Raw genomic sequence first — 13,539 nt, forward strand, 5'->3', positions numbered from 1 at the left:
ATATATTCTGCTTGGGAGTGGATGGTCCAGATATCTGGAGTACAAGCCATTTAGGGCTTTGAAAGTTAAAACCAGCACCAGGGGCAGAGCAAGCCCTGAAAGGGCCCTTGTTCAAGAACTGAAGATGCCCCCCCCACTTTTTTGTGGCACCATATGAAAATAAAGAAAGGGGATTAGAGAAAAGGGGAGACTTCTCTCCTAGTCTCCTCCTGCTATATAGGGGCAAGAGGCAGCAAGCATCTGTCTGAAAGGGGATATGTCCTGCCTCCTTGTGAGTAGCAGCGGCTGATTCCAGCCTAGACTTCCATCCTCCTTCTAGCATGTGGCCAACATCCGGTTTCTGGTCAGCCCCGGCTCTAGCCCCCCCTTGCTCTTCCTTCTGTTCCCTCACTCTCCCTCCCTCCCTGCCCCTGTCCAACTTCCTCCGGAAAAGCCAGCCAGCCTGCTCCTCCTCTGACAGGTTGCTCAGAGCAACTCACACTCAGCTGGAAGCTCCAAAGCTGGAGGCTGGAAAAGTGAGCTCCCTCCCTCACTCATTCAGCCCTGCCCAACTTCTGTTGGAAAAGCCAGCCTGTTGCTGCTCCTCTCACAGAGTTCAGAACAACTAGCTGAGTTGGAGGCTGGAGAAGTGAGCTCGCTTGCTCCCTCCCTCCCTTATTCATCCCCACCTTCAGCTGGAAAAGCCAGACTGCTACTCCGAGTTGCTCAGAGCAGTTCAGGGCTCAGGAAGCTACGGGTTGGGCTCTAGTGGCCGGATATCCTTCCACCAGGACCGCGACGGTGGTGGCCCCCTGCCCGGCTTGAGACTTTAAGAGGGTGTGCCTGCATCTTGGGCACGCTCTCTCAGTTGCAGTGAGGGGGTGGATTTGTTGAACCCATTTATGCAGTGGTGGCTCTGCCCCTGACCAGCACCTTGTATTGGACCTGGAAGTGAACTAGTAGCCCATGTAGTTCATCCAACATTGGGATGATATGACTATACCACCTGGCTCTTGATAATGTTACAGTAATCCAAGTGCTGCTGCTGTTATATTAATGTCATGTGACCAGGGTATAGATAATTGTGGTGAGATCTACCTGCTCAATGTAGGGGCGTAGCTGATGCACTAGCCAACGCTGTGCAAAGACATTCCTTGATCATGACTACCATCTTTGCATAAAGAAGCAAAGCTGGATCTAGGAGTTCTTGTTCTTTTGCCTTTTGTGTGTGTGCCTGTTCTTAAGTTCACAAAGCAGTTTACATAGACAAATAATATTAAGATGATTCCCTATCTGTCAATTGGCTCACAGTACACAAAGAAATATAAGGTAGACACCAGCAGCAGCCACTGGAGGAATGTTGTGCTGCGGTTGAGTAGTGCCAGTTGCCCTTTTTGTGCTATGTGTCAGAAAACTGCCACTCTGAAAGGTGCCTCTTTGCCTACTTAAACAAGGTTTATGCTACTTGTATGTATTGTTGCCTTTTTAATGTATGCTGTACTCAGATTCTTCTGCAAATGGGCTTTTAAAGCCCTATATAATTGGGCTCCCTTTTTTACTTAAGGCGAACTTGCTCGTCTCCGAATTGCATGCGCCTCTGTCCCATCCCATCTCAGTCTCCAATGTCACTACTAGGTCAGTCACTCCCAGTATTTTTATAGAGTAACAAACTGCAGCTGCATCACCAAGCAGCTTGGCTGCCTGTATGTGGCAGCAGCCGCTGCTGGCAATCAGGCCAGACCTCATTGATAGTCATGCTGGTGATAAAATTTAATTCTGCTAAGCCTGACTATAAATAGTGTGTCCCCTTATTGAGCTTGATGGTAAGTATCTAAAAATATAAGAACCTAACACATGTTTTATTTATTTATTATTATTACATTTTTATTCCACTCTTTCTCCAAGGCTTGTGTTTATCCCCACAACAACCCTGTGAGGTAAATTAGGCTGAGAAACAAGTGACTGGTGGCCCAGGATCACCCAGTGAGTTTTCACATCTGAATGGAGATTGGTTTGGCAAGCTTAAAAATGAAATATGGGCATATGAAATGTACTCTGCCAGTAAGAAACTGAAATAGAAATAGATCAGTGCATTCTGTTTTATGTCTTCAGACCAGCTTTTCAGGTCAGGTTTGTTTTCCTCCGGAGAAAGGCAGGCAACTTAGCCGTGATTTCATGTAGGAAATGTATAACATCTCAGCACCTCAGTTTGGAAAATGTAAGAGCTTAGAGAATTTGCAGCAAATGTGTGGCGCATGCTTACTTTTCTGCAACAAAAGGGGTGAAATCTGGTGATAGGCGATTATTTATGTATTTGATTCGATGTATCGTTGCTCCTTTGAGATTAAGTAGTATTTAAAATATTTTAAACATAGATAAATGTCATATTTGTGTCTTGTGCTTGGAACTAAACAGCATGAAAGCTTTAACAGTAAATCATGGGAAGAATCTGAATTGTGTTTTATATTGGGGAGCTTTATGATGCATCTGTGAAGTGGCTTTTAATATACACTTATACAATGTGTATATTGTATAAGTGTATATTAAAAGTGTATACACTTATACATCGTGTAAGTGTATAATGATCTCCTGCTAATTGGGCAAAGAGGCACTTTTTACCATGGTGATTCTCTTTATTTAGCAGGGGAAGAGTAACTGGCCCTATCCACCCCCAGCACAGTACTTCCAGTGACGGTTGCTGGTGTCTATCTTGTGTTTTTGTTTTTTTAGAATGTGAGCCCTTTGGGGACAGGGAGCCATCTTATTTATTTATTATTTCTCTGTGTAAACCGCCCTGAGCCATTTTTTGTTGGCCAGTATAGAAATCGAATTGATGATGATGATGATGATGATGATGATGATGATGCTGTGGTCAAATGCCCAATGGAAGCAACATCAAGAACCTGGAAGAGAAAGAACCTTACAAATACTTGGGCATTCTCCAGGCTGATAACATTGCACCCGCTGAAGTTAAAAGAAAAATTGGAAGTGAATACATCAGGAGAGTTAGAAAAATCCTAAAGTCCAAACTCAATGGTGGGAACACCATACACGTCATAAACACATGGGCTATACCTATTATCAGATACACTGCAGAAATAATAGACTGGACCCAGGCAGAGCTAGAGATGCTAGATCGTAAGATCAGGAAAATAATGACCATCAATCATGCTCTGCACCCCCGCAGTGATGTCGATAGCCTATACCTCCCTCGCAGCTCAGGTGGAAGAGGAATGCTGCAAGTCCATCCAACAGCAGAGGAGGAGAAAAGAGGCGTTGAAGAATATATCAAGGACAGTGAAGCAGATGCACTTAAAATGGTCAAGAACACGAAACTATTCAACACCAATGAAAGAAATCAGGCCTACAAGAAAGAACAAGTCAAGAACCGAGAAGAAAAATGGAAAAAGAAGCCACTGCATGGTCAATATTTGCACAATATAAGTCGAAAATCAGACATCACCAAGACCTGGCAATGGCTTAAGAATGGCAACTTGAAGAAAGAAACAGAGGGTTTAATATTGACTGCACGAGAACAGGCACTAAGAACAAATGCAATAAGAGCAAAAGGATAAAAGTCAACAACAAAGAAGCAGATGAAACAGTGGACCACCTAATCAGCTGTTGTAAAAAGATCGCACAGACTGACTACAAACAAAGGCATGACAAGGTAGCAGGGATGATACACTGGAACATCTGCAAAAAATACAAGCTACCTGTAGCCAAAGATTGGTGGGACCATAAAATTGAAAAAGTTGTAGAAAATGAAGATATAAAAATATTATGGGACTTCCGACTACAAACAGACAAACATCTGCCACACAATACACCAGATATCACTGTAGTCGAGAAGAAAGAAAAACAAGTCAAAATAATCAACATAGCAATACCAGGGGATAGCAGAATAGAAGAAAAAGAAATAGAAAAGATCACCAAATACAAAGATCTACAAATTGAAATTGAAAGGCTGTGGCAGAAAAAGACCAGAATAATCCCAGTGGTAATTGGCACTCTAGGTGCAATTCCAAAACAACTTGAAGAGCACCTCAACACCATAGGGGCCACAGAGATCACCATCAGCCAATTACAAAAAGCAACTTTACTGGGAACAGCCTATATTTTGCGACGATATCTATAATAACCAACAGTATTGATGATAAAATTCAGCCATCCCAGGTCCTTGGGAAGGACTCGATGTCTGGATAAAACAAAACAAACCAGTCATTAACACCTGTCTGAGGGTGTAAACAAGAAATAATAATGTGGTCTGGAAGCTGTTTCTTTCTAGGCACAGAAAAGAAGCTGCTTTTGACTAACTGGGATAACACGATGTTCAACTCATTAGTTTCCATAATACTGTATTTTCTGTAGTAACAAAATCGGTGGGTTGTTGTTGTTTTTTAAAGAAACAAATATAGAGAACTTCACATAGGAAAACTGAGGCACAATTCAACCAAAGTGAAAATACTGAGCTGTGATTCTAACATACTAGGAAGTAAGCTGCAATGAAGGAAGTGCGACTTATTCTGAGTAAACATGTGTAGAGAATTGTGCTGCAAGTTCCATTGATTATTATCAGGAGAGGTTTAAGAATGTGGTTTCCATTGAAATTAATGGGATTTGAATCTGGCTGGACTGTGGCTGTCAAAGCATGACAATACCAGAGCCAAAGGGTGCTTCCACTGGTTTTGACATCTGCTCACTCACTTATTTCTGCAACTGACCTACTGTGCAAGAGTACATCAGCCTAGTAACATTGTTTTTGTGCAGTTTATGTAAACAGTGCAACTTACGTTGCACAAGAGTAAGCCCATTATTTCCAAGAATAACACAAGTTTAAAAAATTGCACAAATTTCGATTTTGTGTAAATGCATTCTTACTTCATTGCCATATTCTTGCTCAGTATGTCAGCCTGTGTATCTGGAGGACATTCTTCCAAAGTTGTTGTATTCCTCTTTTTGTTTTATTTTTTAGATGTTAGACTAGCTTTTTAAAGTGTTGGTTTGTAGCTATTTTTGGAGCTTCCATCACAGTTTTAGCGCAGTCCTTTTCAAGTGTGAAGTAGCTTAGTGCTGTTGTCTCATCTGGTTTGGAGATGTGGCTTGTGATGTGCTTGGTGATGGTGTATAACCTTGCCTTTTCCAATTACCTGCTCTAAAATATCTCCCCTCTGTAATGGAATTCTTGGAGCTGAAAGTATGGTGAGTCCTGCAGTGGTTTCAAGGCAAAATAAAGTAAAAGTGATGGGTTTGCAAAGGTGAAGGCAACAATAAAGTATTTCAGTTTCACTTTTAAAAAACTTTAAATGTTTAGTATGTGCAATCTCGCTCATGTTAGTGGGCAGCTTTTGGTGGAAAATGTGTATATGGGAGGAGTTTTCGCAAGGCTTTCCCCTCTTCAGCTAATCAAGGTCAAAATGAAATTAACAAATACTCTTATCAGTTTCTTCTTTTGCCCTCTTCCTCCATGGTGCAGCAGCAGCAATGGGATTGGAATTACTTATGAGGGGAGGGGAGGGAAAACAGAATTATCCTCAGTGACTGTTGGGAACTGTAGTTAAGGGATGAAGTCCTCCCCAGGAGTAATGGCAATGGTGACTGGTTGGTTTAAGTTTCCCCAAGCAGTGGTAGTTGACATGGTGGATGTTCTCATTAGAGAGGGATGAATCTGTGAAGTTCCCTCTGCTTTGCTGTTCTTTTTTTCTTTTTCAAATCTCTGCAAAAACAAGAGCAAATGACTTTGTGTTTATACTACAGTAGCAGAACTTTGATTACATCAGTTCCAGTGGCACTTGTGGTGGTGTTAACCAAGCTTTAAATAGATTCAGAAAAACAAACACCTATCCTACCACAGAGATAAAAAAACATTTACTCATCTCTGTTTTCAACATCAGACATTGTTTTGACCAGATAAAAATTGCGAGGCTGGTCTTGTTTTGAAAATACATTTTTAAAAAATGCTTATTGTTAGTGACTATAATATTTGAAAGCAATACATTTAACTATTGTGATTGTTACTGTGTTCCTCCCAGGTCGTCAGACTCAAAATCAGAGGAATGGAATCAGTATACCTGTGGAAAAACGTACTGAAAATGGGGTATGTGCCAAATTGCATATAAAATATACTTTATAACCATTTTAATTTCTGTATGTCTGTGACATTTTGAGCATGCAAAGATAAACATCTGAATACTTTCAAATCATTGCTTTGTAATTCCGATGCATAAATATTTTTATAATACATCAAGGGGATGACTTTATCTGAGGGGAATGTACAGAGACACTTCTTATGCCAAGCTTGCATAAGGCTGAGGCTGTTTTCACAACCAGCTCTACCCAGGCTAGTTCAGCCCTACCTGGGTAGAGTTGCTTGTGAGAAGCATTGGAATTGGTCCTGATTCCAGCGCTCCTCAGACGGGTAGCCTGGGTTTGAAACCTGGGTTAAAAGTAAGGGAGGAGGGTGCGCTTGCCCTCCTCCCTCACCGCCCAGTTGTGTGGATGCTCGGCAGACAGAGTGCCTGGCAGTGGGGAAATTCTCCAGTGCACCATACTCCTCACATGGTGTATTGTGGGATGCAGGAGAACCCAGCCTGCTTTCCCCCACTCACCCTCGCTGCTCCTGGAGCACTTGTGCACTGGTCGTGTGGGTGCTCTGATCATGTGAGGGAAAGCAGGCAGTATTCTGTGTCCCCACCACCACCCCCGGGGCTTTTAGTTGTATGAACGACTTTACTATCTTCTCTCAAATGATCTCGATTGCTGATAACCATCACCAGACCAAATGTAGCACTGGAATTGGGGCAGTGTTTCCCATCTCAAGTAGCACAGGGCGGTGAAGTTTGGTTGACTGCTGCTATTCCTGTTATACTAATTTGCAGCTCAGAATTTTTAACTTCCATTTTTTAAGCTGCCATTTACCATGAGCTCAACTGGGATAGTTGTTTAAGAACAAGACTACAATAAGAACAGCACACCATGTTTCAAACAAATAAAACTCCTGTTCAACCCAGGTCACCAAATACCAGCTTAAACATGGAAGTGACTGATACCTTAATAGAGTGTGTGTGTAAGTATAATCTGTTGGGAAGTGCTGAGTGTCCTTTCAGCCCCGCCACGTGCGCTGCTGCTGCACAAGAGCCCTTCAAGTTGAAGAGTGCTCCATGTGCTCTGGAAGTGCTCTGCAAGGTTGGAAATATGTCACAGCCCCATTTAAATCTCCTTTGAAACATACTCTTGTTTTCCTTTCTTCTGCATCTTTGATCCAGCAATAAATGTTCAATGTGTGTTATACTTTTGAGGGTTTAATGTGTTGAACATGTGTACTCATGCCAGTTAGTGTTTTGAATTTTTTCTTACCTTGAGGCGGTGTGTGTTTGTGTTCACACCGGGTGGGGATATGGTATCAAGGCTGCCTGGAATCAATGTATATTGGATTCCTTGTAATCTTTAGGATATGTTAGCTTGGAAGTACCATGCATTTCTGCCAGGTGCCACGTGTAGCTGCCCAACACATTAGAGAGAGGATATGCCAAGGCTGCAATCCTGTGCACATTTTCCTGGGAATAAGCATCACTAAACAAACATCACTGGACTTATTTCTGAATCAGCATGGATAAGACTAGTCTGTTTCTTTAATTAGTAACTGCTTCTACTGTAATATGGGAAATAGCCCTTTAATATGGCTAGATTAAATTGCAGTAGTGTACTGAAGGGCAGGCAAGCATATGTTAATTACATGAATAATACCACTCTAATAAGCCTGTACTCATTTTCTGGCAAGGGGGCAAAAGATTGGATTTAAAGGCCCAGGTCACTAATCAACTTATTGTTATGTAATTCATTAGGCTTATTCATTGTTGGAATGCTGCATTTTTTTAAGCTTTAGAATAAATAAAAAAATTGAAAAGCTGTTTGTAACTGTTTCATGGACAGAACATAAAATGTTCTGTATAATATACTATCTGCCTCTGCTTGATACTTGTACATAAGAACAGCTCTGCTAGGTCAGGCCCAAGGCCCGTCTAGTCCAGCATCCTGTTTCACACAGTGGCCCACCAGATGCCTCTGGGAAGCCCACAGGCAAGAGCTGAGGGCATGTCCTCTCATCTGCTGTTTCTCCCCTGCAATTCGTATTTAAAGGCATCTTGCCTCAGGCTGGATGTGGCCTAGAGCCACCAGACTAGTAGCTGTTGATAGACTTGTCCTCCATGAATTTATCTAAGCCCTTCTTAAAGCCATCCAGGCTGGTGGCTGACATGACATCTTGTGGCAGAGAATTCCATAGGTTAACTATGTGTTGAATGAAAAAGTATTTCCTTTTTTTGGCCCTAAATTTCTTGGCAATCATTTTCATGGATGACCCCTGGTTCTAGTGTTATACAACAGGGATAAAAATTGCTCTCTCTCCATAACATTGTAAGAGACTTGACCTGATATTATAAACTATGAATGTATCACTTTATTTTCAAGAGAAAATAATTTGTGCTTCCCAATAGTTTGAACTTGCATTCCTAAGCAAAACATGTAACTGCCCTGAGCCATTTTGGAAGGACAGTATATAAATCAATCAATAATAATATCTCAATGTGCTTAAGCAATGGTTTTCAACTTATCAAGAGTTGGTATTTCAGCCTGCAACATTGGATCCACTTCCAAGAGCCCATACATCCCTGGGTGTGGCCCAGTGATAAAAGGTAGAGCCAGTGCACACAGGGCCAGAGACAGCAAAAAAGTAGCTTCACGTGTACAGCTGTTCCACATCTAACAAGTCTTCTGCCACTAGGCAATAGCAGGGGACAAAAAACTCATGCAAAAGGTGAAACAAAAAGCGGGGGGGGGGGAGAGAGTAAAGTCAATCTGGTGAATCAATGGCAGAGACTGTTCAGCATCCATGCAGAGAATGACAGACACATGGGCCTTTTTAATTATATTTGCATTGTATACCACTTTTTTTCTGAACATTTTCCCTTCTTTCCTTTATTGCAGTTTTACAATATATAGACATAACAAAGGATGATAATGATACATATCAATATAACTAAAAAGAAAAGAGAGAGAGAGAGAGAAGAAGAAAAACCCCTTAACACAGCTTAATATAATAGGATACAACCAATGCAGGAGGGCCGGCAGGGGGGATTTTTTAAAAAACAAAACAAAACACCATCTTCTTCAAGGATATTTGACTTATTTTTCAAAACATAAACAGTTCTTGATGTAGTTCTAAATTCCAGGTGCTGTGGATATTCCCCAACGAAACATGAGCATCCTTAATGGACAAGGATAACTGCAATGTCATATTAACTATTTTTGCTGAACAATAGACACATTCACTTCTTATCAAGTGCATTGTTATACTCTTTCAGGTACCATTCAGTTATTCTTTAATGGTGCAAGTAAAGTTAGTTCAATACAAGTTACAAATACAAGTTAGTTCAAAACTAGAGGACAGTAAGCCTATAATTAACCCAAAGTTATATGTAGTGTTATTTTACTATATTACTACAAAATCAAAACCAGCAGTGTTTAGTTAATGCCCTCCAGTATTTTACATACGCCTTGTGTGTACAAAACACATTCTGTCCTCCCAAACTGCCCATCCCTGTTCTGTTTTCATGAGCCTGAAAACAGTCGGTCTGTAACCTATCATTTTGATGGAAATGCTATCAACCGATGAAGTATTTGTTTGCGAGAGGAGGTATATTCTCCAGACATTGTAAAAGCAGTGTGGATGTACGAGGGCAAAACTCTTATTTTTAGCATGTTAAGATGAAAGTATACTCTTAGCTTCACTGTTTATACCTAGACCTTTTCTAAACAATTAAAAAGTGTTTTTCTTTTCACATTATGTTTATGCCAACATGGAATTGGAACCAATAGCATGATATCACGTCCCTACATAATGAAAGAGGAGATAGGCTTATTGGTGGGGTGGGGGTTAGATGCATTCCTAATTACTGTTGTTAAGGGCTATAGGAGAAGGCTCTTAGTCTGCAAATAATTATATTAAAAAGTCCTGTGTGATATATGTTAAAAGCCAGTTCACAGGTAGGTGTATACAGATGTGGGGTAGAGCTGGATCAGAGTGAGTTCCATGGGACCCTTGCCCCAATGAGCTTCTATCATAGCCACATTCTACACAGCACCTATGGCTGCAAAGTATATGTTAGCTGAAGAACAGTGGGATGGATCTGAAAGTATCTTCTGTTCATAGTAGGGCTGTTTTGCACTTTGTGATAGAGCATTTTGTGGTGGGCTGTGGGGGAGAAGCAAAACTAGTTGCAAAGATGTTCTGCTTGTGCTAAAGTTTATCAAAGCATAAGAACTGCTGTAGAACTTCTAACAGTGCATGAGTTCTTCCTGAAGAGGGCTTGTGACTATTTTTCTTTCTACACGCAGTTCTTTGAATTTAATCCAGCCTCGTACACCTTGTGATTAAAATTAGTGTGTTTTGAGTGTGGAGAAAATGTGATATTCTTGCAACACTATGTTTTGGAAAAGTGTCTGGATCTCCCAGAATAAAGCAGTACTTTTGCATAAAAAAATAACTGGAATATATATAAGTATTTGTATCACAGTAACTTAAATATTTTGTTTCAGTGTCTCATTTTTGTCAGCTGCTGACAATGTGATATTATATACAGATCAAGCAATTTGATTAAAATAATGACAGTGAGTTATTTGATATTACAAAGGTCTGAATTAACATAGAAGACTATGAGTCTGAATCTAAACCAGCTAAGTCAGAGCATTTGGTTCTGAGTGGATTTAGTTTCTCCATATTTCACCTTCAAGTATATTATGAAATGCAGTGTAAAAGTACTGGTTTGAATAAAAAGGGAATGCTTCACTGAGCTATAGCTCAGTGATAGAACATCTGCTTCGAATACAGAAGGTCCCAGGTTCAATCCCTGGCATGTGCAGGTAGGACTGGGGGAAAATCTTAACTGAAACCTTGGCGAGCCATTAGAGCTGTTCTCACAACCACCAACTGGTTAGGACAAGCATTCTAACCAGGGGCGTAGCAAGGTTGGAGTGGGCCCAGAGACAAGATTTTAAAATGGCTCACTGAAGCTCAGCTCATGAAGTAAAGAAATCTTAAATGAGGCTGAATAGTAGTAACAAAATACCATGATGCAAGTCAGTTAATGGTACTAGAGAAAGACATGCTGTTCTGGTAGCTCCAGGTCTTAACACTCACATCCATTTTGGAGGATGAATACAACTAAAGGAAGACCGGGCGGGTGCGCGGCTTGGGGAGTCAGTCATGTGACTTGCCTCTGTGGGGCCCCCCAAGGCAGTGGGCCCCCAGACAACTGTCTCCCCTTGCCCTATTATAGTTACGCCCCTGATTCTAACCAACTTTGGGAGTTGTGCGCACTCCTAGTTTGCAATCATGTGTGAGTTAAAAGCTGGGTTGGAGGAGGGGAAAGTGATTTTGTGGGAGGCAGGCACAGGCTCTGATGGTGTTTCTTCCTCCCTTAGTAATGTGCTGGGTAGGGTGCTGGAGCCTGCACCCGCCTCCCACAAAATCACTTTCCCCTCCTCTGGACTAACTTCTAACTTGCACACAACTGGAAATTGGGAATGCACACAGGTCCCGAATTTTGTGTAGGTTGCTTGTCCTACCCATTTAATGGTTGTGAGAACGTCCCTCATGTAGACAGTCATGAGCTAGATAGGCCAGTGATTTGACTCCGTGTAAAATTGATTGAGATAAATTTAACAGTAACCTTCAGGAGGCATGAAAAACTCAAAGTACTGGATATGAATTTTGGTAGTTTGGAAGCAGAGGAAGGAATTAATTCTGACCCTTAAAGAGCTTAATCAAACATGGCAATAATATCAGAAATACTGGGAAACTGGTGATGACATTTATGATGTCAGAAAAATGAAAGTAAGCAAATCTTTCCAGAGGAAAAATATTCATGAACTTAGCTCTGAACAAGTTAGGAGAGGAGAGCTGGTCTTGCGGTAGCAAGCATGACTTGTCCCCATAGCTAAGCAGGGTCTGCCCTGGTTGCATATGAATGGGAGACTTGATGTGTGAGCACTGTAAGATATTCCCCTCAGGGGATGAAGCTGCTCTGGGAAGTGCAGAAGGTTTCAAGTTCCCTCCCTGGCTTCTCCAAGATTGGGCTGAGAGAGATTCCTGCCTGCAACCATAGAGAAGCCACTGCCAGTCTGTGAAGACAATTCTGAGCTAGATAGACCAATGGTCTGACTCAGTATATGGCAGTTTCCTATGTTCCTAAGTTAACACTGGTTATCCATAACAGTAAGAGGAAAAAGACGTGGCCAAGAAATGAGAAGGTGAGAAGCGCAGGAATAAGGCATTAATAGTAGAGACCTTATAAGTTTATATAGAAGATGACATTTGAGAAACTTGGGCTGCAGTCATGGGCAATGGGACTTATTCAGAAGACAGTCCCATTAAGTTTAGCGGGATTTGTTTCCAAATTCCTGCATTGGATTGGATTGTCAGTTGTGTTTTTGGTAGGGCAGAATAGACAGAACTCCAGAAAGCACATTTGTTGGAAGTGTAAAACACTCTCATCATCGGTGTTATCATTTTGAGGTTTTTGTGTCACTGAAATTGAATGGGGTAGTTGATAAACATATGTGGTTAAGATTGTATGCAAGCATCTGCTTTGCATTCAAAGAATCCCAGATCATCTCCAGCAGGACTGGGAAAGAATTCTGCCTGAAACTTTGGAAAGCCTCTGCCAGTCTGTGTGGACAATACTGAGCTTGATAGACCAAGCGTTTGACTCGGTAATAAGGCATCTTTTATGTTCTTAGGTTAGCAGACATGTTTCTATTCTTATTTTTTCAGTTCTTTGTGAGAATGACAGCCGCAGTTCTTTTTTCTAAAATTAGGTTTTTAAAACACAAATTCACAAATTCCCTTGAGCTGTTAGCGAGTTGACTTCTTTTTTTTAAAAAAAGAATCATACAGTAAATTGTATGTTTCAGAAATGATAGCTGATTCTATCTCTCATAATCAGTGTTTCCTCTAATCTCTTTCATCTGTGTGTGGAACAACTTTTGTTCTGGGCAGCAGTATCAAGGCACAGTGTGCATGTATGTGCATTCAGAGTGGGGCCTTCCTGATTCAACCTGAGCGGAACTAATATTAACTGAGTTAATATTAATATTAGCTAATATTCACATCAAAAACCTTGTGAGCGTGTGCAAACGTGCACATGCCTGAGAGGGAACACTGCTCATAATACTACTGGGCAATCTTACTGTAACTTCTAGCTGCATCTCTTGTGCTCTCCTTCGCCCCCGGTCTGTGTCCAAGTACAACTAGAAAATATCTGTGGAGCTCCATTTTGCTCCTTTGTAATTGTTAGGCACCCAGTGCCTTGCTTGATAAATTATCCTCCTCACCGTGAATATGACCTAAAGCACTGAGTTATGAGTTGCTCCTGGGTGCTATAAAATCTGCCAAAGCTTTTTATGTGTGTTTCTCTTTCATTTAAAAGCAGATTATTCTGAAAGGATGACAAAGTGAATTTTACTATTTTGATTCAGGGTGGGATGGGGATGGGTGGGAAA

The 13,539-nt window shown here is 41.2% G+C and overlaps 1 protein-coding gene across 8 annotated transcripts in view; it reads left to right on the forward strand.

The window, feature by feature from the left end:
* The window catches only part of PPP1R13B (protein phosphatase 1 regulatory subunit 13B), a 129,901-nt gene that overhangs the window by 58,487 nt on the left and 57,875 nt on the right, over window positions 1-13,539 (forward strand). For all 8 annotated transcript variants that reach the window (XM_053282473.1, XM_053282462.1, XM_053282443.1 and 5 more), the window contains exon 4: window positions 6,012-6,076. In XM_053282473.1, the coding sequence (XP_053138448.1) occupies window positions 6,012-6,076 (65 nt within the window). The remainder of the gene's footprint in view (window positions 1-6,011; window positions 6,077-13,539) is intronic.

The sequence above is a fragment of the Hemicordylus capensis genome, chromosome 1 (assembly GCF_027244095.1).
Source record: "Hemicordylus capensis ecotype Gifberg chromosome 1, rHemCap1.1.pri, whole genome shotgun sequence".
Lineage (NCBI taxonomy): Eukaryota > Metazoa > Chordata > Lepidosauria > Squamata > Cordylidae > Hemicordylus > Hemicordylus capensis.